At 35.6% G+C, this 27,043-nt stretch overlaps 2 protein-coding genes across 3 annotated transcripts in view; both read left to right on the top strand.

Annotated features, from left to right (window-relative positions):
* LOC148277275 (dynein axonemal heavy chain 1-like) overlaps positions 1 to 4,595 on the top strand; it is a 120,090-nt gene extending 115,495 nt beyond the window's left edge. The window contains exons 75-78 of the mRNA XM_088233104.1: positions 222 to 352; positions 1,528 to 1,709; positions 3,153 to 3,282; positions 4,191 to 4,595. Of these exons, the coding sequence (XP_088089230.1) occupies positions 222 to 352; positions 1,528 to 1,709; positions 3,153 to 3,282; positions 4,191 to 4,378 (631 nt within the window). The 3' untranslated portion in view covers positions 4,379 to 4,595. The remainder of the gene's footprint in view (positions 1 to 221; positions 353 to 1,527; positions 1,710 to 3,152; positions 3,283 to 4,190) is intronic.
* Positions 4,596 to 5,507: 912 nt separating this feature from the next.
* POLDIP2 (DNA polymerase delta interacting protein 2) lies at positions 5,508 to 26,440 on the top strand. Of its 2 annotated transcripts, XM_088233108.1 has the most exons (7): positions 5,508 to 5,665; positions 5,804 to 6,075; positions 13,351 to 13,385; positions 20,377 to 20,554; positions 22,661 to 22,824; positions 24,977 to 25,182; positions 26,155 to 26,440. In XM_088233108.1, exons 1-7 carry the CDS (start codon positions 5,577 to 5,579, stop codon positions 26,267 to 26,269), a joined length of 1,059 nt encoding a protein of 352 aa, XP_088089234.1. In that variant the 5' UTR covers positions 5,508 to 5,576; the 3' UTR covers positions 26,270 to 26,440. The 2 variants fall into 2 exon arrangements, with proteins under 2 accessions (XP_088089234.1, XP_088089235.1); XM_088233109.1 differs by lacking the exon at positions 13,351 to 13,385 and having other exon boundaries at positions 5,804 to 6,074.
* The last annotated feature ends 603 nt before the right edge of the window (positions 26,441 to 27,043 follow it).

Below are 27,043 nucleotides of genomic sequence, written 5' to 3'. Positions count from 1 at the left end.
TTGTCCTAATCAGTGCATGTGCTTATTAAAATGCATGTCGTGTTGGTTTTATATTTTTAAGCAACAACTATGGTGAAGGTGTATAGTGGGTTTTGCATGTTGGTGTAATTGGTGTCCTGACGAAGAGACGGGTACGTCTCGAAACCGGTAGACATAGAAGAGGTTACTTACAAATATTTAATAACATCTGTTAATAATAATTATTGTAATTTGTGTTCAAGGGACTTGTTGAAAGCCATGAAAGGCTTCCTGGTAATGTCAGAAGTTCTGGAGGACATTAGCAACAACCTCGCCGTTAACACAGTGCCCGCCTTGTGGAGTAAAAGGGCTTATCCTTCTCTCAAACCTCTCGGTAGGCAATATGCCTCATTAATTTATTTTTTTAAATTTTGTGTTTTTACTACCCCATCGATAAAATTGTCATCTTGGTTATGAAAAGATCTATGTTGTTGGTTACGCATGAATGTTTACTGCCATTTATATGTTTTGGCTGTCGGCTTTTCCTCGAGAAGTAGGAACCTGAACAGCCTGGCAGCACCTACCGCCTTGCAACAATTCACAAATTCCATTTTCAAAATAAACTAACAACAACAAATAATATTCGTACCGCTATCTTGCTATTTAAAGTTTCCGCTAAAAGTGTCAATAGCATTATTATCATCACCGCAACCAATATCTAATCCTGATACACCAAACAGAATAAGAAAGAACTTGACATCTGGTGGAGCAAGGGGGAACACTTCATCACAGATGAATCGATTTCCATTGTATATTAAGTGACAGTAAACGTTCTTAATAACGTGTGTGTTGGCTGACCTTGTTGGACCATCTTGGATCTGTTCATGCCCTCTCTAAGCAATCGAGGAATTAACTTTTGCGCCTCTCTCTTGCGTCACCAGTTGTAGTTTTGAGAAAAATGACTAGTTAACAAAAAATACATGTTTCTGGCATTGGGAACTATTAATTACCGGATTTACTGCAAATTTCAAAATAAAATGTTTGTTTTAAGGAAGTAGTATTTAGTATTTTTCAGTTGGGCCTTTTCACCGCTAAAATAATATCAATATTATCTAGAAACAGCTGTAAGTTCTAGGACCGTGCTATCAAATTAGTAGCTTAATAATTATCATGTTAAATGCGATGATTTTTCAATCAATTTATGCGTTTGTTTATTAATTTGCAAATAATTTTACTAACATTTGTATTGTGTTAGAACAAATAATATAGTAAAACAATAATACTACGGTATAACAAGCACATCATTAAAAAATAATACATAGCACATCAATATAAAACAAACAAAGACAAAAATGTGATTTAATAGAAACAACCTTGAAAAATCGAGGAGTTTTTTTACTCAAATCCCTCCCCCTAAGGAAAATCCAGTCCTGAAACGGACTAATATACAGCGCAGACTTAACAAAGTAGCGTTGCTTTATGGGTTACTATTTGGATAAGGTATATGCTCCATTCTGTTGGTATATATTTAATGATGTGATATTTTAATTTTGTTTCCCGTTTGTATAGGAGCTTGGTTCACAGATTTGATAGCCAGAATTGCTTTCATCCGAGATTGGGCAACCAACGGCATCCCGGCCGTGTTCTGGATATCGGGATTCTACTCTCCGCAAGCTCTACTGACCGGAGTTCTGCAGAACTATGCGAGGAAACACATCATCTCCATCGACACTATTGAATACCTTTTTGATGTAAGACTAAATAAATAGTGTACTTTCAGGAAAATTCTAGAAAATGAAAATTGTGTAGAGATAAGAATGCCTCGCTGCGTAGTGGTTGGCGCATTCACATTCGCCCTCCATGCTTGAGGTCTCGGGTTTGATACCTGGTAGGGTCGACGTTTAAAGGTGGTTTTCACCGTACCTTCTTGTAACAGATTTACATACATATTTATAGTAAACAAACATATACAGTGTATAAACTCAGAACTAATAACTGATTTCCACAAAGTATACAAAGTTAGTAAAGAAAATATATTACATATGAAATAAATACATATAAAAATTTTATTTTCATGTATTTGTAAATATTCTCCAATAATCAAAAAAATTTCTAATATTTTTTTTAAGAACAGTAAGTTATTGTAAATTGGGCGGGATTAGGACAAGGATGCTTGAAGAGAGGATAATAAGGGGAAGGGAGATGTATATATTTATTATAATGTCTACCAAGTTACATAATGCATTTTTAGTGTAAATTTTAAATCTAAAAGTGATGTTTGTGAAATCTACGTCTTTAAATTTTGTATTGTAAACTAAAAAAGTCCTACGAAAAAAAGCATTTGATGATCAAAATACTCATGGTCAAATGGTCAGCGTATTAGCCTACCATGCAAGAGGTCTCAGGTTTAATTTCAATATTGGGGACATCAAGTATTTGTTTAAAAATAGTGTTTTTTCACAAAAATATAGGTCAAGCGATTATGAAATATTCTATTGAATGATTGGTCTTACACTTCAGCCAATGAAAGGTAGCCCATTGGCCCTTTAAATGCCTAGATTTACACATTCCCAAATTCACTCAACTGAACTGGAATACTACTTTCCAGTATTTAGTCTGCAAACATTTGGACATATTTCCGTTGTAGTATCGATATATTACTGTATAATGAAACATTCAGAAAATATTCATCACAAATACTTGTTCACATTATTACATTATTAAAGAAAAAGCTGGAATTTAAAATTATTCATTTTACTAAGCGCATTGTAATTTTATTAGTAATTAATTGACAAAATTAAGAAAGGGGCACTGCGTTGAAACCAGCGTCAATGTCCAAAGAGATATAAAGAGCGAATGGACAGCAAAAGAGCGGCTAAAGGGATCTACGATGTGAATGTTGATGTATGGAGAAAATGAGGCAGACTGAGGACATGTCACAATCAAATCAAACAAATACTTGAAGAGGACATGTCATGAGCAGGAATAATCGGTGTGCGTGCATGAGAAGATGTATGTGTAGAGGAAGCGAGATCTGTATTCAAAGACATAGTGATATGGCGTTCTATCCTCTCTGCCTCTGAGAAACGGCGTATTGGTTTGTTGTTGTTGCATAGTAGTTTAAAATAAAGTTTTAGTATTAAATTCTCTTACAGTCTCTATGTGTTGCCTATAATTTCGTAAATCACCATCAGGTACTGACCGAGGATCCAACCGTTCGGGCCACTGAGGGCTGCTGCATTCGGGGGCTTTACCTGGAGGGGGCGCGTTGGAACACGCTGAGCCAATGTCTGGACGAGTCCCGCCCCAAGGAATTGATGACAGGTTCATATTTTATCTTAGCTAGACAGTTCATATAGATTGCTGCATCTGCGGCTTTTGTATGTTTAAGATGTGAGAAACTTTTCATAGCTTTGAGATCTATTCAAACCTTCCCATGTGGCCAATGTTAGCCTTTCAGTCAAAATTACCCATCCAGTCAAAATAAGCTGTGTAGTCAATGTTTAATTTGCAGTCAAAGTTTTGTTAAAAGTCAATGTTTAATGTGCCGTCAAAATTTACTGTTCAGTCAATATTTTAATTCCAGTCAAAATTACCAAAATATTCAATTTGCAGTCTATTTTTTTTAGAGAAGTCAATGTTCAATTTGCAGTCAAAATTTGGCATTCTATCAAAATTTAACTGCAGTCAATGCAAATTAAAATGATTTTATTTGAGGATGGAATATCGAAGTCAAGGCACATTAATTATGTACATTCACCACTCTGCCTATGGCAGAAAATTCATGTTTGCATATATTGTATAAATAATTATTATCAGCAAATAGTAAAGTAGTTTAGTTATCAAAATTCTTGTGAATTTTTATTATGCTATCATGATAAAATCCTGCATTTTGAATACAAAAATGTATTTACACAAAGATGCCTGCAACAAACACTCACATCTCCTTATCCATTTGTTCTGGTTCTCAGCGGCTCTTTCCAACTGGCCATATGATGTGTAGTTTATAGAATCCTTTTTTTGATAGAGATCGATTCATACATCTTCTCATGGAAGATCGAATAATCGGATCGTTTGCATGAGAAGATGTATAAACATAGAGAAAGCGAGGTCTGTATGCAAAGCAGAGTGATATGGCATTCCATCCTCTTTGCCTATACTGTGGGGAAACGGCGTGATGGTTTGTTTATCTTTAATTTGATGAATAACATTTAATTTTTTCATGATTGCAGACATGCCGAGTATATTCCTCAGGCCGGAGCTGTGCGGCGGGGACTTCAGTAATAAATACGACTGCCCTTCGTACCGCACACGCCTGCGCCGGAACTACGTGCTGGCTATCAAGCTCAGCCCGGGAAAACGTCCCCCCAATCACTGGATCAAGAGGGGAACCGCACTCATCAACGAGCTGGACTATTGACACTTAATATTTTATTCTAATTAAAATGAATATTATTATCTTTTTTGCTTTATAATTATTGCTTAAACCACAAAAAAAATGTTGAAAAAGGTTGTCTTTTATTTTGATTTCTATATCTGCAACCCCGCATCAGACCCGCATCTTGGTGGATAATATAATTATAAATGTGAAACAGACCTTAAACTTACTTTATGTTCCTGAGAGTTGACATCAAGTTCATCCAGGGCTCTGGTTTTATGTCTCACCTCACAAAAGTGTTTTCTAGAAACAGAAAAATAATGATTGTATAAAGGAAATGGAGTACTATTGTTATTTACAATACTAGATAGTAAAAAGTTTTATTTTCTGATAGTAGGTATGCCGTAAAGCAAGGAAACCTGTGGATTGTACTTTATTTGGTCTTTATTCAGTCTTGATTTTCATTGTCTGAGTTGAATGTACCGATTTAATAATGTGTTTTTTTTTATAAATAAAGAAATAATTTTATTTTTCAAAGTATGCATTATGTTTACATTACATCGGGCTATTCTTCTTCTTCTTTGTTTATTAGCTTTCTTTAGGCTTTTACTTCTTCTTTCCTTCTTCTTAGTTTTTTTTTGCTTTTTCACCCTCAACTGGGATGTTCTAGCTTTAGGCTTTTACAAAGAAACAAGTTTGTCTTAAAAATTATGTCTTGTTTTTTTCAAAAACTTAAAGGTTACGGGTGAAAAATTAGTATTGTAAATAATGTTGTCTGAATGAAACCACAAATTCTGCATTAATTAAAACCAAATTAGCGGATAACATGTCTTTCGAGAGCTTTATTCATATTTTTAATTTAGTACTTAATAAATGAAGAAGGTGGCTTCCAAAAAAATGGAATAAATCATTAATTTTGCAAAAATAAGAGTAAAAAAAAATTGATAAAAATAAAAGCTGTTAAAATTTACCTTTTTGCTATCAAGTTTGCATATTTTAGATTAAAAAGTACAAAATACGGTTAAAACAACACCCGCTAAAATAAATTCGGAGTATGTATTGCCAAGAAAAAGTATTACAAATTACCCCACTTTATTTTACTAAGTGCTTAAATAATTATATTTCTTCGAATTTATGCACCAAAAATATTTTTAACTGGCAATAACAGTTTGACTTTTCATTATTTTTGTCGTCCGCGATGGGTTATTTTATAATAAAATAGTTTTAAAAAGATGAAAATATGGAGCTTCTGGCAAAATGTCTGTACAACGGTACCTCCAAGACATTGTGCTCTAGGATTATTTTTACTCAGATAGCGAATTTTACTAGGTAAACAAAATTGCGTATCAATTTTTTATTTGCGCTTTCGTAACATTATTTTGTCGGATTAAATGATATATTTTTACTGGAAAGTAGTGGATTTTGTTGGTAAATGCGATCGGTTTCATCGGTTTGTTTGTGTTTTAGGTTAGCCGAGGTAGGGAAGCTAGAAACTCCCAAAACAAGCGGTAAATATGAGACTGGTCAGTTGATTCTTCACAAAGTTTTCGGTTATCGCGGTGTGGTCCTCTTCCCGTGGCAAGCGCGCGTCTACGACAGAGACGCCCCCAACAAGAAGGAGCCGGCCAGCGACAAGTCCGGAGCGGAAGACAGCCTATCGAATGTCGGAAAGGAGGTGAAAGGAAAAACACACACTTTTTACCAAGTGCTCATAGACTCCAGGGATGGACCCTTCATTGTGAGTTTAAAAGAAAATTTACGTTTTTTGTGCTCGTTAGTTACTTGTGTTTTTCGTTTGCATTTAAACAGGCGCTTATTAAAACCTCGAACTTGGTTATTCCAAGGAAGACGGGACCGACTGAATTTGCTCGTCATACCGGAGAAAGATTTTTTTTAAATCCAATAAAAAATTATAATAAACTAGCGGACCCGACAGACGTTGTCCTGCCCGAACGTTGGCTTGCCTGCTATCATCTTGGAAAAATACTTTTCATCTAGGTACTTGTTTGTGATTAAATTCCAGAACTAAAAATTGTTAATATTAAAAAAATATTGAATTTAAGTAGGTACTTGTTTATGGTTGAATTCCAAAACCTAAAATAAATATTTTTTCTAATATGGAATTCTTTTTGCAAACGTCAAACTCCGGTCGTCTCACCAACGAAGTAGTGAACTTATGTAGGAATACGATTTTTAAAAATGTATTGAATTTAATATTATTTTAGTGTTACCAAAAATCTAACAAAAAGAAATAAATGGGTAGAAATTATAAGGAATTTAAGGAAAGAATCTGATTGAATCCCACAAAAAACAAATGCTGTTTGTAAACATTCAAAAACAAACTTTTTTTTATACACAAAAAAACAACATCTTTCCATTCTTTTGCAAATGCATTCTCCTCGAATGCAACCCTGGTAGATCGATGAATAAAACATTTATGCTCCTAACTTCTTTTTTACATATTCGATTGAAGATTTTAATATCTACGAGCACGCACAGCGCAAAGATCTATATTTCTCTAAAAAACGCACGTAAATCGGTTAAGCCGTTTCGGAGGAGTACGGTGACATCACACGTACAGAGGAATTATATATACAAAGATGCTCACAAACATCATCACAGGGCACTGCATTGGCACACCAATTGCAGCGTATCTTGATCATTTTTGTTACATGCATGTAAGATGATCAGTCTCACGCTTCAGGTACCAGTCCGGGAACTATGAAATATTTTAAGTGTAAAAACACCCTTTTAAATAAATATTTCATATCAACCATGTCGGGAATCGAAGCCGAGACCTTTTGCATGGAAGGCAAACGCGCTGACCATTACACCACGAGGCCGACAGAACACACAAAAAATAATGAAATGTAAAAAGACATAGTTAAAACCAAATAAATGTTTGGGGTTGCGGTCCTGAGGTAGTATCTCAGACTCGGTTCAGTGGTCCGAAAGTAAAAATTCATTAAGTTTTTATGCCAATAATATGTGAGGGGACGTGCATAGATCGATGACCCAGCGCATTTATTTCATTACGGCCGTTTCAAAATGTTCCCAAGATTGAAATATATAAGTTTTTTGAGAAAGCAAAATATGGTAAAGAAAGAAAAATAGAATTTGTATACAAAAAGAGCAATATGTATAAGCATCACTGGCGGCTCCTGGCCAAAAACATTGGCAGTGCATTTCTTTACATTTTGTCATCTTGTAACGTGTATATTAAGTTCAATAATATTATAACAATATATATTTTTTTATGATATATTTTTTTTATGCTGATGTTTTACGAAAATTCTTGATTTGATGCAACATGTGATCATCGGCTTAAAGCTTAGATGATAGACGCTGCAATGCTGTCCGAAAGGTCGGCAAAAAGTGCAAACAACACACGTTTGACAACCCAAAACACAATCAACATTTTAAGTCACGGAAATTATTCAGGTTTATGGTTTAGTGGTCGTGTCGCGGACTCCGTACCATAGGTCCAAGGTTCCAACCACACTCAACTACACCTTAATGTCCATTTTCTGACTCGGTTATTAACAAGTATTTTTAAATACCCCTCATTTGAAACATTTGTGAAATTCACAAGAATGCAAATATTATTTTCAAAGAAATTTATGCGAGTTAAGTAAATATTTTATCAATATTACCTGTCTTTGACTGGTTTAAATGATCACTAATAACATTCAGCATTCTGCCTGTTTTGAAATCAACAGATGAAAGAATTATAGGTGTTCTTCAAACATAGAATAGTGAATGTGACACAGAGTGTAAAGTAAGCACTTGAACCAGCCAATCCTGACGTGATAAACGGGAAATAGTATGACAAATGACAGCCCGCGCATCAGACCTAAGAATTCTAAATTCGCCTAACATTATACGCACGTTATAGGATACTAAATCAACTAAATTCGTACTAATATCATGTCATTACGCATGTTCAAAGTGACATTGCAAACGCACTTTAAACTTCAAATATGCGCATGCGTTGGCAATGCCCGGAGTATGTATATTATCTTCTCCCCCTAACGCACGATTCACCAGTATGAAGCGTTGTTTATCTCCCTCAAATGACGATCTTAGGAGAAATGACATATTTCATACAAATTCAGGGCAAACCAGAACATGCACAGGGACGATTGCGCATGCGTAGACAAGATGTGAAAATCGTCCGCTAGATCTTTTGGCGCTAGTATTGACTATTATGATGTTTACGAGTATAATATTGCAACAAATCCCTGTTTTTTTGTAGCTACCTATAACATATTTTTACTATCGAAGAAATTACTCATTTGTTTGCACATATTTTTACTTGGCAGTGCACTGCACTTATGCACATACTAAGGAACCGCCTCTGATAAGCATGTTTCACTGTATAAGTAGATCAATGTTTATTCAAATGATAATGATCCTTGTGCATACGCTCCATTGTAATTTCCATGCAGTTTTATTCAAGGTGTCCGTATATATTACGAGGCCAAGGGAATATAAACCTTAGCCGTACGTAATATTATATTCTACCACTTTCCAGCGTGTCGAAGGCCATCCCTTTTTTCCGTTTATTTGTGGCTTTGATTCCATTTTTTTTCTTAATATTATTACAATGTTAAGGATAGAACGCCATATCACTCTGTCTTTGCATACAGATCTCGCTTCCTCTACATACTCTTGACATGTCCATCTTCAAGTATTTGATGGACTTGATCGTGCCGTGTCGTTCTCGGTCTTCCTCATTTTCTGCATCCATCAACACTCGCATCGTAGATCCTTTTAGTCATTCTTTCGCTGTCCATTCGCTCTACATGTCCGAACTAACGCAGCAACCTTTTCTTGATTCTGTCGATAATGCATGTCTCAGCCTTACGCAGTTCACGGATCTCGACATTTGTGCACCTTTACCACACATTCGCCTGAGAGATCGCATTTCGACAGCATTCAACCTACTTTTATCATAATTTTTCAAATTCCTTACTTCGCTCCCATACATTAGAATTGGCACTAGAATTCCATTGCGAACTGCTAGTTTAGCCTCTTACTATAAACATTTGTTTGCCAAAGTAGATTTCAGTGCACCGTTTACCCTGTTCCCGGCACTCACCCTCCTTTCAAACAACAACTTTCCTTAACAAATTACTTTAAAAATTATACATTATATAAACCAAGTACAATCAGATGACGAAATCAAAATGGAAAACAAAAATAAAGATATGATACAAAATACACTTGTACATGAAGAGAAAACTAAATATGATTTACTTAAATTTAGTTGGCTTCTTATTCATTTATTATCTCGGTTATTTCCGATTTATGAAATCATCCTATTGGAGTACCAATGCAGTATCCTATGCAAATGATTACATCTACGTCCAAAGGAAAAGTTATTATACCTCTACGCAAACAGCGCACTAAATTCGGTGAACGCGCATTTGCAGCCGCAGGCCCTACGGCATGGAATGCTCTCCCAGCCGAGGTCCGAAATTATGAGAGTGAAGTGATGTTTCGGAAGAAACTTAAAACCCACTCGTTCTCTAAATCATTTGAATAAATCCTTAGCATATGGGGACAAAGTACATTGTATTTCTTAAATTAAAAAAGTTAAAATTAAATTTATATCTTTATACAATCACTTTGTAAAGCACCCTTGAGGTATTATATTATGAAAATGGCGCCGTATAAGTTATCCATAATTATAATAAAATAAAAAAATACAGTGGAACTTGGTAATTACGAGGAAGACGGGACCGTCTGAATTTGCTCGTTTATTTTCCGTCAGTTTGTCCGGACTTGGGTATCGCGTTGGGAGCTCCTCAGATGCGCGGACGCCTAGGTGGGTAAAATATGGTGTTCCTGTGGGACGCTCATTCAGTTGGGTCTGTGCTTCCTTCCGAGCGGAACGCACACGTTCTTTTGTTTTGTCCTCCCTTTACGGGGGTGGTATTTGGATCCTCTGCCTCTGACCACCCAGGGAGTCCTTCTTTATCCAAAGTCGTTCTCGTAATGTAAATATCCGTGTTTTTACTTATGTTTTGTGTAAGTTATGTTTGTTATGTCACTATAGTTTTAAGAATTTTTTTTGTATATTTGGATATGTTTATTTATGTAAAATGTTTGTTAACATATTTTTTTTTGAATAAAAAAAAAAACAGAGGCATTGAGGGGATCCTGAGGGGTGGGGACGACGTGTTGGCCTCTGTCCATACGTCCTCCTCCCCCCTCCTTAATCTGCATAGTTTGTATTCCTTAGGAATATTTATAATAACTTTCCTCTATGCGCAGCTGACAGAGAGTCCCTCAGGACTCTATAACAGCTGCGGGTGGATGGTGGGCTTAAGGGTCTCTCCTCAATGCTCGTTTATAAGCATCACTTGTTATATCAGAGAAAGGTTTTTTTAAATCCAATACCCATTGCATATTCGGGGGTTAAGGGTCATAAGGGCGAAACTACAAAAACACAGTTTTGAGATAAATGATAAAACAGTTTTCAAAAAATAATACTGTCTTTTAAGGGTAACAAATAAAGAAAATACAGTTAATAGAGCATAAAATGTTTTAGAGACAAAAATATGAAACTACGCTTTCGTCTATATGACCCTAACTTGCGCTTACATTAGTAAATTAACAAAATGATGTAAAAGGTGTTTTATTCTTCTGACTTTAAACAAAACGCTTCATTTGTAGTTTCACACAAATTTATCTAGGTAACTACTTATCGGATGAGTTTCATCTTTTTGTCACTAACAGGATATTTTGTTTGGATATCAGATTAGTACTTAACACAAAACAGCATTTTTTGGAGTTTCGCCCTTATGACCCTAAGTAGACAAATATAGTTCATATAGATAATTTTAAAAATAAAACTATTTAGGAAAATTATAATAAATGCTTGTAAACATACTACTTTCTAAATTTAAAATGCAGATAAATAAATTGTCCCAGTGGAGGTATTCTGGATCACCAAGACGAAAATCGCCTAACACGTCTAACCTTAACGGCTGCCACAGACAAAGTAAACAATGGATACATCTGAAAATGTTAGCATACTTCAAGGGCATGTATACCAACATAATAAAAATTTGACAATCGGACTCTTCAAACTTGGAAACTAAAAAAATTCCTGTTATTTTCTGAACACACTTTTGATTTATATACACGACACCTCGCCGTGTGCATAGTTGAACTGTAGATAGGGGTGGCTCCGTAGCTGCTGTAGTCCGGCTATCTCGGATGAGATAGACTTCTCTGGCTGGGTCGGCGGTGATATCCTCCAAGCAGGGCAGGCGGCGGAGTCGAAGGCGGAGAGGGCGTAATTCCAATAAAACACGCAGGTTCTATTAAATTATTTGCGCCGTGTCGCTGTCGGACAGGGTGCGAGACAGCATACATAAGCCGCAGGAGAGAGCGAGAGGGGGTCGGGCTGCCCCGGATTAACGCGTAGGACGCTCTCTCATTGGCTGGACATTTTTATATTTTATTTTTACATCAGTATTTTAAAGTCAAACAATACCCTCGGTATACATTTTACATAACAACGAAGTATGTAGGCATCATCCCCATGTCCCAATTAATACATGTATATAAATACCTTGTTTTTAAAACTGTCTGAATATTTGTTAATTATTTTTTTTTTTTTAAGTGAGTCTTCTTTGTTTATTCTCAAATGTAATAAAAAAAAACTAAATTGTTAAGTGTCCTCGGCACGGGAAACCCCAGTGAGGTCACATTATTTTTATAATTATTTTTTAGTTTGTAAGCGAAAAATATGAATAAATAAAATAAAATAAATACATAAATAACACGAGAAAAGATCCTACATACTGATTAAAAAGGTGACACGCGTTTTAGTGGGATTCAGTGAGGCCTAGTACCTCATAATCCTATCCATATTTATGGCTAGAGTCTCGATATTCTAACGTCCACCCCCGCAAGTGACATAATTAACTGTCTTTATTAAAGGGGCAGCTTATTGGATTACAAAATCGAGATTACTAGCCAAAACAAGCATGAAAAAACTAACATATGGAAAAGTTCCTAAAAACACTGGTGCCGGCCGCTCTGATCCAAGCGCCAGTAAAGCTTCAGCTGCCATCGGGATCTAATGATTTTCATTTTTCCTAGTGCAGAAACCTCCTCCGTCTATGAGCCCCAACAAGGGCCGCTAGGTTTGATGATGTTTTTAAATGACCGGCACTTGCCGCCGCATTCCGCCTTTTTTGCCATACGAGCGGCGATGTCCGATACAATTTAAATTATTCATTGTTAATTTTGATTTAAATTATTTATTGACAATTCTTGATGGGATTCCATTGTAATGATGTAATAACTTATATTTACATATAAATTACTAGTTAAAAATACTTCGTACACTTCCACTTATTTGTTCAACCAATCAGCGCTTTCACCCTTAGTAACATTAGTAACTTATATTTAAATATAAGTTATTACATCATCATTTATTTAACGTGATTTGATGTATTAACCACTTTCTCATTGCCCTGTTCTGTGTAATTTAAATTGTAGCAGTAATTTTTTTTTGTGAGTTCTATATATTTGCTGTAAAATTGACTAATAAAAACAAAAATAATTTTAACTAAAAGTAAGAAATGTAGGAAAATTAAAACAGATGTTTAAAATAAGTTGTGTGTACTTCAGATCACTTTTTATATATTTTTAGTGACCAATTTCTTTCCCCTAATGTATTTTTTTATGATAATTAAAATGCAATAAAATTCATAAAATTAAATGCTTCATAAACCAAAAACAATATAATTTTTGAGCCGTTTGTAAATCCCACTATAACTCTCTCTACTTAACTGTTTAATAATACTGATTATACACATAATTGGGAATAATTTACCCTTAATTTGAAAATGTTAACAATTTGCAGATAAACCGATTTTCGGTGATTAATTTCTTCCTCTATGATTTAAAATTGAAATTAAAATGTCCAAATCGTAATTATTTTCTGAAATTTGTTTTCGATAATGATTTCTAATATAATTTTTCAATACATGCCACCGTTGACATGCGTCCGGACTGGAAAAAAAAGGTAAAAAAAAAACTACAAATTTCATTTCACAAAATAATTATTTTGAATGTGCTTTTGTCAAGCATCGTTTGTTGGCTTTCATATTAACTCGTTTATCGCATTTTCTTGTAATTTAAACTGAATACGATTTGGAATGTGTCATGACATTTCACAGTTTATCCTAACTGACCACTCTGCCGCATCGTTTCTCAATCTTTTTACTCAAACTTAACGACCCCCCTAAATAAACAAAATGTAATTTAAAAAACTAGATGCGAATCATTCCCGTATATTTTAAGGTTTTACATTATGTACTAACTTGACATGGAACATGTTTACACTTGAGTATAATGAATACCGACAAGTGACAAGTTAGTAGACAAGTAGACCACTAGGCATGTTTAACAGTCTAAACCTAAAGGAATAAGATAACCCTGGATGGATGGTCAAAGAGCAAGGTTGACAGCCGTTTACATCAGGCAAGACTTGTGTATAAACAGAAAATCTTTCAATCAAATAATGTAGACCTGAATCTACGCAAGCTCCTCGTCGAGACCTGTGTATGCAGTGTATTAATGTACGACTGCGAGACATGGTGTCTATCTGAAAGGGATATAAAGAGACTCGAGCCTATTGAAGAATTTTGGGAGTATTCTGGAGGAACTGCATCACGAATGGCGAGGTTTTCAGTCGATTTGAAGGAGAAAAGAACCTGCTTAAAACCATCTCCGAAAGACGTGCTAAATGGATCGGACGCATAGTGCGTCACGAGGTAATAGAGGGGATGTCTGACAGGACAAACTACAGGGGGCGCCGTTGCTGAGAATAACTCGAAGATTTATGTGATATGAGCTGACGGTCATATCGGTACTGTGATGGCAAATGGTTATAGATGCTGTTTTTGTCATTTTCAAGTTTGTTCCAAAAAATGTCCCAAATAGTGGCATTCTTTGCTGTGGCAAAAGGATAAAGCTATAATAATATAATAGTCTAATGATAAAGATATAAGATACATACCCTGCCCAACCGATTTTGAAAGTTTCTTTTTGCTCTCCTGTAAAATAGTCTGTGACAGATATAACCTTTTGCCATCACAGTACCGATATTTCTCTAACGAACGTTCTCTAAATCATTTGAATAAATCCGTAGCACGTGACAACAAAATATTTTTTTAAAATTAAATTACAAATTTAAAAGCTTCAATTAAATTAACTTAACAATAGAATCACCATGTAAAGCGCCCTTGAGGTATTTTATTACGAAAATGGCGCTATATAAGTTATCCACAATAAAAAGATATGAAGAGCTAAAGAGGGCAACACAGGACAGATCAGAGTGGCAGAGGAGACGCAAAGCTTTGTTGCAAACCGATTCATTTTAGAGGATTGAAATGAGACAAGAAGAAAAAAATGTGATTAAGTTCCTTTGCAAGATCACAGCCGACTATCCCGTCAGATCATCACCCAATAGTTAGAGGAGCCAGAAGGAACACACACTTTGCAGTGTATGAATATAAGCCTTGTTCCTTCTTATTCTTCTTTTCCACGTTCGCTTCTAAGTGGAGCATGTGGACATCACCAGTTGCCTCCGGGAGACCCTATCGCCAGCCAGCATTTTCGCCTCTTCCCACGTCAATCCAGCGCCCCCTAATTCCGCCGAATAAAGCCGAACGATCGTCATCGACGGCCTTCCAGGACGGCGTGAGCCCGCAGTTTTAAAGAAGAGGCAACTCATTTTTGGTTCTCCTAAGGCATGCGCAGCATCGCACGCTCGTTATAGGAGGCTGCTGCGTCCGTTCTCGGACTTCAATGTTAATTATAAATCGAACCACCTTATACCTAATATTCTTCTCAAGCACCTACTCTCAAAACTCAGAAGTTTGGTGTTTTGAGCTTTGGTGAGGTGCCAAGATTCGCACCCAAATAGGAGTACTGGCATTATACAAGAGTTGAATCATCGGCATTTTGTTTTGACCGAGTATAGACTAGAGTTCCAGACAACACGCATCATGTTAAAAGTTGCTCCAGCAATTCGTATTACTATCCGAGCTAGTTATGCATGCTTCTATCCTCAGTTATGTGAACTCCTAAGTATTTAAATCTGTCAACTTTCTCAATCCTCTGTCCATTATTACAGAGAGGCTGATCAGTCTAGAGAGTGGTCCTAGTACGTAATAACCATGATAAAAAATAAGCGAATCGCATCTAAGTATATATATTTTTTCGATTTTAATAGATTGTCCCGGTTTGAGAAACGATGCTCTACTGTTGTGTTACTGCCCTGAATCTAATCTTATTCACTTTCAACTAAAATTCAACTATTGTCCATTTTTTGACATCCATTCAATTTTGTGTCTGACTACCTCGATGTTGTGTTTGTCGTCTGATGTTCGGTTGTGGCTCATTCACATGTGTCCTAATTTATTAAACTTTTTGATTCATCAACTATTTAAACATTCATCAAACAAAAATCCAAACTTATATCCGAGTCGGGTTGGGGTCCCGTGGTAATAATAAAAATAATATCTAGTAACCAGAAAATGTCCAAAAGTCTGATGAATCTCTTCACAACAATAAAGGCTTCAGCTCTTCAACAAATGGAAGAACTGAAGAAATATGGATGTTCAAACATAGGCAAAATGGTGAATGTTACACAGTGTGTAAAGTGGCCACTTAAACCAGCCAATGACAGGTCATAAGCCCTGTAAATGCCTAAACTTCCGTATTTCCTTATTTTAAGTATTCTCCATCCCTGTTGTAATTTGTTAATGTTCAAAAGGGCTATAAAAAACGAATAGTGGAGAAAATGGAAGTAAAATGGATTGTCTCATTCGCCCAAACCAATATTGAATCAACTGCTCCACAAATGTATAGCTTATGTTATGTTTCTGTTCTTTCATTGTGCGTTTTGTAATGTAAATAATATAGATGTACATAAATCAATTATAAACATAAATACGTAGTGTTTAAAACTGTCTGAACATTGTGTTAATTGTCTCTGTTTATTAAGTCTTCTTTGTTTATTCTCAAATGTACAAATATTTTTTTAAACATATATTGTTAAATGTCCTCGGCACGGGTAACCCCAGTGAGGTCACAATATTTTTGTTATTAATCATAGTTTATAATAGAAAAAAATATGAATAAATAAATCAATATTAATAATTGCCTGATTTATATAGCTCTATTTTTGTGAAAAATCACCTCAAGGGCGCTTTACAATTGTATACTTAAACTTACATTCTAAGCTAAAGTGACATATATTTTCTGATTTAAAATTGAGGGTATGATAAACTAAAGAAGTGAGATTTTAGTTGTGATCTGAACTGACTTGGACTGTCGACGATTCGTAAGTTTGAAGGCAATCGATTCCAGATAGAGGGGCCGGCATCGGCAAAAGCACGATCTCCGAACCCAGTGTTTGGGGAGCGCCGGATTTCGACAAGTTTTCCTCTGCCTGTAGTGTTGCGGACATGGATCCGAGGTTCGAACCCTGCTATACCGTAACTTGATTCTCATTATCGTAACGAGGTTAGATTACTGTAGTTAAAAATCATCAGCATCATTCCCTTTACGCACCTAAATGCTGCATAGGGCACGGCATTGGTACACCAATCGCAGCGTTTCTTGATCATTTTTGTTACATGAAGGTAAGGTGATCAGTCTTACGCTTCAGGTGCCAGTCCAGGGACTGAAATATTCTAGTGTAAAAAAACCATGTTAAATAAATATTTCATGACAAGGAATAAAATTGATTTATAACTTTCAAATCAGTTCAAAATAAACTAACAAATAGTTTATATGGTGATGTCACATTATTTATATTATTGATCTTTGTTGATAATGGAAGAAAAATGATTATATAGATTTTTCGTTTATGTTTTCGGTGCTAAAAATCGTATTTTTAATTTAAGAAGATAGGTCAGTGTCTGAGAATTTTGATGAATAGATATTTGAACATAGGTTTTATGTCACTCTCTCGCAAATGCATCCCCGATACCGTGCGTCGAAGACAACCGCACGTCGGACTGTCTTTACCTGATTAAAATCAACGTTTAGCTGTCCCATTTTCCGCACCCCAAAACTGAATCGATTTGGTTGTTTTTTTTTTAAGGAGTATCAAAGTGTCTGTACCTTTTACATTTTTCAGAATTATTTATGGTATTAGTATACCGTAGGTCCGAAGACGGCAGATAACACTGGCCGCTTTTTCGGGTTTTTGGATGGTCCTCAATCTCCTGATCAAAAAAGCAAAACGATAGAGACACGCCAATTATAAATATGATGTGTAATCCAGGGAGAAAATACGGGAATTTGTTAGAAAAGTCATACCGCTTTTTTTCTGAATATCAAAACGCCATCATTATTGATAAATCAAATGCTTAATTTGTTATAAAACAGTCACTCTTTTTCCGATGGCACTACAGCCCACATCGAGCTTTTGCCTCAAACTCTGTCTGTCCTCAGCCGTCTTCCAATTCGCCACCTGGAGAAGTCGAGCTGCGTCCTTTCTCACTTCATCCGGATTCAACCCGAGTGTACGCTCGTAGTCTTTTAGGGGCTCGTGAATCAGCCAATCACTAATGTGTCCGGGTCCTCTTAAATAGAATCTTACAATACCGAGCCCCTTTGCAATTTGGCTAACCAATATGTATTCCGGCCAAAATGACAATCTGGCTGTGACATACATATGATTTGCATCCAAATGCAGCGTTGGATTGAAACAGTATAACATATTATATTAACCTTTAACATGTAGCACTATCTGAGCCAAGTAAACGGTGCCAAGAATGATTGCACGCAATATTGTGGTATTTGGAATAGAATCTTGCGTAACAATATTTAAATTAGTGTTTTTTAAATTGCCTGACTTTGTATTAATAATAATTGTTTGTAATAATATGTTCAATATTCATCGATGTAATAATAATATAATTAAACAAATCTAGTCCATTTTTTAACCTATTGAGATCATCTCTTGTGGCAGCTTATTCCAACCATCAACAACTCTATTGCTCAGGAAATGCTTCCGTGGATTTAATTGAATCTCGTTTTCTCCGGTCTGAGACTGTGGCCTCAAAGACGAGCATCTTGTTTAAGTTTATTTAAAATTAAACATTTTGTAATTTTTACCACACAGGAGTTTAATATATAATAACACAACTATAGTCCTTAAAATATAGCTTGATTAGAATGAAATTTGTCAGAAAAAGTGACGACATAACTTTGTAGTGACGTCTAAGGAGTTATTTATATTGACGCACGAAAAATCATTAGTATCTGGCGTGTTAATTAATTTTTTTAATACAATGCTTGACACATAAATCAACATAAATATATAAATTCAGCTTTAAAACTAAAATAAACCTAATTATTAACGATGTTCTTACAAGGTTACATCATTTTGCAAAAACGTTAGAGATGGGACAAATTGATCGAATAAAAAAATAATTCATTTGATGTTGTTCATAATAATGAATAATTGTGTTAAACACACTATAATAGGCTTGTTTTTGCGTTTTTTGTATCAATATTCGGAAACAGAGTTTCATGATTGCATGAAATAACTGATAAAATCGATTTGATCAGTGATCAGTAATTTCCCATCACTAATGACATTATTTTGACAGCTGTCATTCTAATCAAGCCATATTTTAACTCAATCCCAGCGGGAACTATCTTTAGACAGTCTGAAAAATCGTGCCCCGTACGCGGCAACTGTCTTTAGACATTTTAGACTTTATGATAAATGCCTTTGTCTCTTATGACTAGACAATTTAAAAATCTCGTCCGTGATTTTTAGCGCTTGAAAATATGCCGCGTACAGGTGTCGATAAACGTAATCTATCCTTAGCGGTGAAAGAGTTAAGGACTATAGTGTATTTTGCCATTTTGTAGAGCGTTAAAAACTTTACAAAACTGCATCATTAAGTCAAATCCACATAGTTTAGAGTTAACATTTTTTGCCAGTATACCCACGATATATACTATGTATAGTATTCTCAAGGTTTTTATAGGTTTTGTAATTTTGAAATTACTCCGCCCGTGACGTCACTAGTTCTTATCGGTGAGTTGTCCTGACATTTAAAAGGAGAACCCCCCGCCTGTCTAAATATACTAAACGTAGAAAAAAATGGCTTCTTAGAATCTGGAAGTCTATTCGCAATACACGTCAACGCTATCATTGATTGATTGATTGACAAGGATTTGTGACATCATTCAAAGTGGTTTGGTTTTATTAACCTAGCCGGACCGAAGGGGGGGATTCGAATCCCCCATAGACCGATTTGGTCAATTTCACTTTATGTACATAAGCATTCGGCAAACTAACAAAAATGAATAAAATACAAGAATTTGTAAAATATGTGTACGCGAAATAATAAATAAATTATTGCACTGTCATAAACACTTCCGTTTTATTTTCCTGACGCCATATACAAGTAGACGCTGGGGTCGTTTGGTCTTCCGTTTGGGTCATGTGTAATTTTTGTATGCTTAGTGAGGGAAATATTAAAACCATTTTTACTCATTTTTTCATACATTTTTGAGAAACTTCGCCTTGCAATTAAATGTTCTAATTTTCACTACACGTAAGAAGACATTTTTTATATCCAATTTCCCATACCACTGATCTTCCTTAATTTATTTATTTAACTTTTTGTACATAACGTTATTTGTACATTGGCGGGCTCTTTGCCAAATGGCAATTTCTTCCAACCAACCAATAAAATAATTGTTTTATTTTTATAATTCAAGTAACAGAACATATTCAATAGAAAATAAAGATTAAAAAGCTAAAGATATATAAAAAGAGAAATAAACATATTGGTTTATAAATTACCTTAAATCAAAACTATTACTCAATGGGAAAAAGGAAAAAAGAGGAAGCCTCTGGAAGGAAATCTCTTTACCTCTGGTTGACTAAAAAAATTTACCAAGTATCGAAATTTCTGGCTGTTCATTGCTTCCGGCATTTTCCAAATTTCCAATATTAAGTAGTTTTGGTACGGCAGCGGGCGCAGACGGAGGCCGTCACGTTCCTGGGCGGGCAGGAGAGCTCGCGCAGCCTGTACGCCATCCCCGGCCTGGACTACGTGGCCCACGAGGACATCCTGCCCTACGTGAGCCAGGACCGATCTCCCGTGCAGCACGAGCTCTTCCACAAGTTCCTCGCTCACTCCCCCGACAGTGGTGAGTTGTTCATCGGCTGTTCATGAAATAGAGTCCTGACAACTGAAGAGTGCAATTCTTCGTGCGAAACCCAACCAGAATCCTGGATTTGTGTTTTTCACGAGCATTTCAAACAAGCACCACTGAGCGTACACAACAGTCAGCTGACTCATAACGCCTTCTCAACAGATCAGAGTCTCAGTCATTTCCAAAACTGCGATCGCAGCGCTGCTATACAATCTGAACATACTCTGGATATACCTCGTACTTATTATGCGTAGATTTTTTTAAAAGTTTTTTTTCTGTCAAGGTCATAATATTTTTTACATACTATAATTTTAAAGAACCTTATTTGAATTCAGGATTATGCTTGGTGAATTTCATGTGAATCGTATGACTCAAAGTTATGTTCATAATCAGCTCTTTTAAATGTCTTTAATCGGAAATGTCCTGAAAAGCTGATGTTTTCGACACACAATAGTTTAAATAGCTCATATCGATATTAGATTAATAAAAATACGTATAGGGCCTTACTTATAAATCGGGTAAAAAGTTAAGCTTAAGAATAGTGGTAGAATAATGATGGTATAGCAAAAAGTATTACTTATAAACCTCGCATATAGTTAAACTCGGTTTAAATCTGGGATAGCGATTATAACACATTATGTGGTATAACGCTGGAATAAGCACGCGATCTGTCAAAAGTCATATTTTTCGGTAATCAATGGATAGTTTATCAGTTTTTATTTTAAACAATTTCGAAGTCCCGCGACCTTCTCAATGCGATTCAACTGATCTTCAATGATTTGTTTAAATAATATCTGAAATATTATAAGTGCGTGTGTGTTTTAATTAATTGTGATAAAAAAGAAGCACGAATAAACCGTGGAATTAGTTTTTAACTTCTCCACTTCTTCCTAATTTTGATTTCTTTTTGTAACGGTTTTCTCCATGTGTTCGATTACACTGACAGAATTCTCGATTCGACTTAGACGTTTGTTTGTGTTGTTATTGAAGTTACTGCGCACGCGCACGTGTCAGTGTTGACTGTTTAAAAAACTTAAGCGTGAAATGAAACCTGTGAATTGTTATTCTAGGTAATAAATATTTTTAAAAGTAAGCTTTTTTTATATCAACAATGTTTGATTATGTCCAAATGCTTGCAGACTGGCTGGATTTCCTCCCTAGGAAGTTGTTCATATTTAAATCTATTTCAACAGAGAGGGAAAATTTTTGAGAAGGGGATATGGAAGTCTAGGCATTTACAGGGCTTATGACCTGTCATTGGCTGGTTTAAGTGGCCACTTTACACACTGTGTAACATTCACCATTCTGCCCATGTTTGAACATCCACATTTCCTCAAATCTTCCATCTGTTGACTTTTGTGAAGTAAAAGAGCTGAAACCTTTATCACGTGGGTGAGATTCATCCGGCTGAACCAAATCACCTACTAGGCAACGCCTGAAAACAATTTTCCAATATTTATACTTCTTCTTTTACCAGGTAGTAAAGTGGCCACTTAAACCAGCCAATGACAGGTCATAAGCCCTGTAAATGCCTAGACTTCCATATCCCCTTCTCAAAAATTTTCCCTCTCCATTGAAATAATTTTTTTTTTTTTTATATCAGTTATAAATAGTTAAACCGGGTATAGTTATTTCTTAATAAAAACCTGGTATAAGGAAATCTAATAAGTAAGGCCCAGTTAGTTTTATTCCACTTTTATTTATAATTTTTTACCAGTGACCGGGTTTCGTCGTGACCGACATCGTCAGACTGGTGGGAGACTAAACAAATTTCTATGTTATATACAAGTGCAAGCAGGGGTTGTTTCGCCTCCCACAAATGTGGAATGTATTACAAAATACAAAAATACCATACAAGTATTTTTATTATTATAATAAAAATGCAGTTCCACCAAGAAATGTCAGCAGAAAAACTCAATCCTATCGATATGTTACTAGCAATTGAAATGCCAGCACAGTGCCTCATACTTACTCATACATGTTTATAATACTTAAGAATTAATTGTGATATTATTATATTTCAATGCTTTCAGATATTTAATATAAGTACTAGTATAAACAGTCTCCAGCTCGTAATAATGTAATTTTATACGGGCGCAGATCCCCCCTTCACGGCGCAGGAGACGCTGCGGGCGTGGCAGAAGAAGAACCACCCCTGGCTGGAGCTGAGCGACGTCCACCGCGAGAGCACGGAGGGCGTGCGCGTCACCGTCATACCCTTCTACATGGGCTGTCGTGAGTCGCAGACCACGGCCGTCTACTGGGTGAGCCTAATGTTATAACTGTTATAAATTATAACGGACTCGGTATTGATGTAGACATTTTTAACTGCACGTTGCATTTGTACAGAAAATTTCTTCATGGGGTCGATTATTTGGGATAGTTGCTGAATGTGCATCTTGAGTGGTTTATGCTATGTATATGTGCCGCGTGTAATGTACATGTTTGTGTATGTTTTATATGTGCGTGAATGGCTCAAGGTGTGCATTCAATATTTTTATTTATTCAATTACTCAATGGATAATGCAAATGTTAACTATTATTCTTTTCTCACTTGAGTTTCTTATTTATATTTTTTAAAAATGTCACATTTGATGTTTATATCTTTTGCATAATTTATGAAAACTTATTGGTCTTTTTATGTTCAAAAATTGTTGTTTTTAATACTTATTTTGTATGACTGTATGTTTTCTGAAAAAAAAAAAAAAACTGTCACAGCCGAAATAGAGTATGTATATTATTTTTATCAGAATTTTGAGCTCTGTCGTATGACACTCGTGGTACTGCTGCTACTACAGTCATGCCACTTCCTCGTAGCATTAGCAGAGAGGATCGCGAGGACCGCCGCACGCATCTACTCTGACGTGCATTCCTAGCTTCTTTCACATTCGTAACATGTCCTTTGGTCGTGTCCGCTTTAGACATGACCAGACTTGAGATTTTGGTTTATTTGATCATGCCACTAATTCTTGCCAAATTTTTTTTTACAAACGCCCAGGGCTGGTATTCCAAACGCTCTTGCGGCCGTATTATCTCGTGTATTTTGTATGTAAAACCGGTTTTCTCGTGCTGCGAGAGTGGTTCAGAATAGCACCCCAGAGGGCTCTTACAATGTTCAGTTAAAAAGTACATAAAGTATTATAGCAATTGACATAAAATGGAATCATAATTATTTTATTTTAATTATTTTTTAAGATGAATAGAAATTAAAAAAAGTAGATGGCCAAAATTTGTGTAAGTCTTAAATATTTTAAAAATTACTAAAATAGACCGGATCTTGTCTTGAGGTAGTAATTTTTTTTGTCCTAGCTTTTAATTTTATTTAGTTGTATTTTATTTGATTAGTGCCTGTATTTATTATAAGAAATTGTATTTACCATCGTTAGAATGGACGGCATAAATCTGCCAATTGGATGCCCAATTAAAAAAAATGCCCAAGTCCATTTTTGTAGTTTTGAGATATTTCAAGTTTAAGTGTTTATTTTGTTCCTGAAATGTTAAATGAAGGAATTTCGGAAAATTGAAAATACGTATTGTAAAGTTTTTCTTCTTCTTTATTTTGAGATAAAAAAATACAACATTGTTACTCTAGCCTAGATTTCATAATTCCCTTTTCTTAATTTTACCTGTCTCAGATTTGCACTCTAGCCTGATTTCATAATTCGTTATCCCGTCGTGCATCGATTTCCCATACATTTGTCTAAGTGAATCGCATAAATCACATTGAATCAGTCCAACATCGCTTGCTTCGAAAAGTAGCGTGGATGCTTGGACTAGAGAGAGGTAACTATTCTCATGCTGAGTCCATGTTAAATATTTCTAGTCTACAAAATTATCTACTAAATCTACTAAAATCGATTCCATATATATGTTCGGCATACTAAATGGTGTAATCGATGTGCCGTCATTACTGGGACAAGTAAAATTCCATATTTTAACTTGTAGGTTGAGAAACAATGAAGTACCATTCATCGATCAACATAGAACAAACTATGGCCTTAATTCTTCGATGACCCGTCTTTGTCATATTGTTAACTCAAGACAAGATCTGGACTTTTTTGGTTTAAGTTTACAGCGATTTAAACGAGCTCTAAATAAATAAATATTTTTAACTATTCTTTTATTGTAATATTAAAACCCTATAAATTGTATAAATGGACAATGTCCATTAATAAATAAATAAAGATATTATTTTCTATAAGACTGTCTAAGACATTTCAACTTCCTCTGCCAGTTCCATGTTTCACTTTCATACATAAGTGTTGGAGCTAAAACTCAGTTGTGCCGTCAGTCTAGCTTTGATGGATGCAAATTTTGACATTTACATCAAAAACCCTCTTGTAGGATGTTCATAAAATGCACAGAACAAAAACCTTTGGAGCGCAAAGGGTTGATGACTTTTGATCGCGTTCGCAGTGGAGGTACTGCATCCGGCTGGAGAACCTGGGCTCGCTGTCGGTGCAGCTGCGCGAGCGGCACTGGCGCATCTTCTCGCTGTCGGGCACGCTGGAGACGGTGCGCGGGCGCGGGGTGGTGGGGCAGGAGCCGCGCCTGTCCCGCGTCATGCCGGCCTTCCAGTACAGCTCGCACGTGAGCCTGCAGGCGCCCAGTGGGCACATGTGGTGATTATCTTTTATTTTAGCCATTCTACAGACTAACAAAAGCTCCTAGGCATTGACATAAAAAGTAATATACCTCGACAATGTTTTGAGTATGTCCAAATGCTTGCAGACTGGCTGGATTTTCGCCCTAAGGAGCTGTTCATATTTCAATTTGTTGCAACAGAGAGGGGAAACATTTTTGAGAAGGGATATGGGAGTCTAGGCATTTAAATGTCTGAACTTGACACTCTGAAACTTGGATGACGAAGTTCAATGCTTGATGTAAAATTTTTTTTCTTTCACGCAGTAAAAATAAGAGCATTTGATTGTACAGCGATGTTGTGCTACCTATATTTAAAAAATCTGTATTTTCAGTTTCCGGTAGCCATTTTTTTTTTCAACATTTACTGTATTTTTACGCTACGGGGCTCTCTTTTAAATGTCAGAAAAACTCACCGACGAATTATTTCAAAATTACAAAACTTTAAACAATCATAGCAATGATAATACAATACATAATTTATCTGGCAATTGTAAAAATAATTATTTGAAAAATTTTATTGATTTTTTTCCCTTTTAGTTTGGGTTTCAAAGGGCGTTTTTAAAATTAATATGGGAAATAAATACCAGCTGTATATACATACTGAAATTCATTTTGTTAAATAAAGAATAACAATATAATGCAAATAATAGCAAAATGAAGCAGGTGCTCTGATGAGTCAAAATGTGAATACCATTTTAGGCGGGATTGCAACCTAACAGACAAAAACTGAATTTTATATTTATCCATTCATTATTTATTTACATTAGTTTATATATTGTTATTTAGAAAAGTATTCATTCAATGATTTCGATAGGCAACTGTCCTTATTTGAATATGCTAAGGATTAATGCTTTGCATTTCAATGAAAATCATGTTAGTGGGGAGGCATCCACAGTACATGTACCAGTCAACAGAATGATCTTATAAATAATATTTTTATGTTTTTTTAGGGGAACGTTCCGGATGGAAAGAGAAGACGGCTACACATTCGACTGCCGGATACCCCCCTTCTCCCTCGAGAGCAAACCGGACGAGGGCACCGTAGCTCCTCCGAAAACAATATAACCCCCACTCCCGCATTTGCAGAGATAAACCGAGACTCCATGTTATAATAGACAATATTCATCGCTAAAAAAATTGCTACATCTCAAAAAATCATCTAAATAACAATAATTTTAAAATATCACTTATTTATCACGTATTGTTGAAGATGGATATTAAAAATTGCGTAATTTATATTTGTTATTGTTATTTCAGTACAAATTAGCACTTTTAACTCTGCACGGACAAGCAGTCCCTCCACAAACCCCTATCCCTCTCCTACCCAGCCGCTTCCCTTGTACGCGTCTGGTGCGTATCGCTTCGTTAGTCAAATACGTTTTTATCGCATTTTATTTTCGTAGGGGTTTGCGGAAAGGGATGCTTGTGTGAGAAATCAAAGATTCACTCCATTTTGAGATCATATTTTTTTTTTTAAATGACTGGAAAAATTTTATTAGGATTTTTTTTAAAGCTTACCATAAGGAATGTTCATCTGAAGTTTCGCGGTCTGGCCCTGAAAAATCCTGTATATAACAATATCATTACCCTTATCCGCACCCGGTGGTGTGTAAAGACACTGCATCGATAGTCCAATTACCAGTGATCATTTGTATTTTGTACAATGGGAAGATGGTCAGTTTTACACTTCCAGGCGCCATGAAATACTGAATGATTCCATCTATTAAATAAATATTTTTACTTTCTTGGGAATCAAACCCGGGACCTCAAACACATTAGGCAAACACACCAACCACTACACTATGATGTAAAAAAATATCCACTAGATTTTCAGAGAAT

Source organism: Micrasema longulum, unplaced genomic scaffold, assembly GCF_059751315.1.
Source record: "Micrasema longulum isolate JH-2025_06_02 unplaced genomic scaffold, ASM5975131v1 h1tg001057l, whole genome shotgun sequence".
NCBI classification, from domain to species: Eukaryota; Metazoa; Arthropoda; class Insecta; order Trichoptera; family Brachycentridae; genus Micrasema; species Micrasema longulum.
Note: the sequence above shows the minus strand (reverse complement) of the source record. Positions and strands in the feature narration are given on the sequence as shown.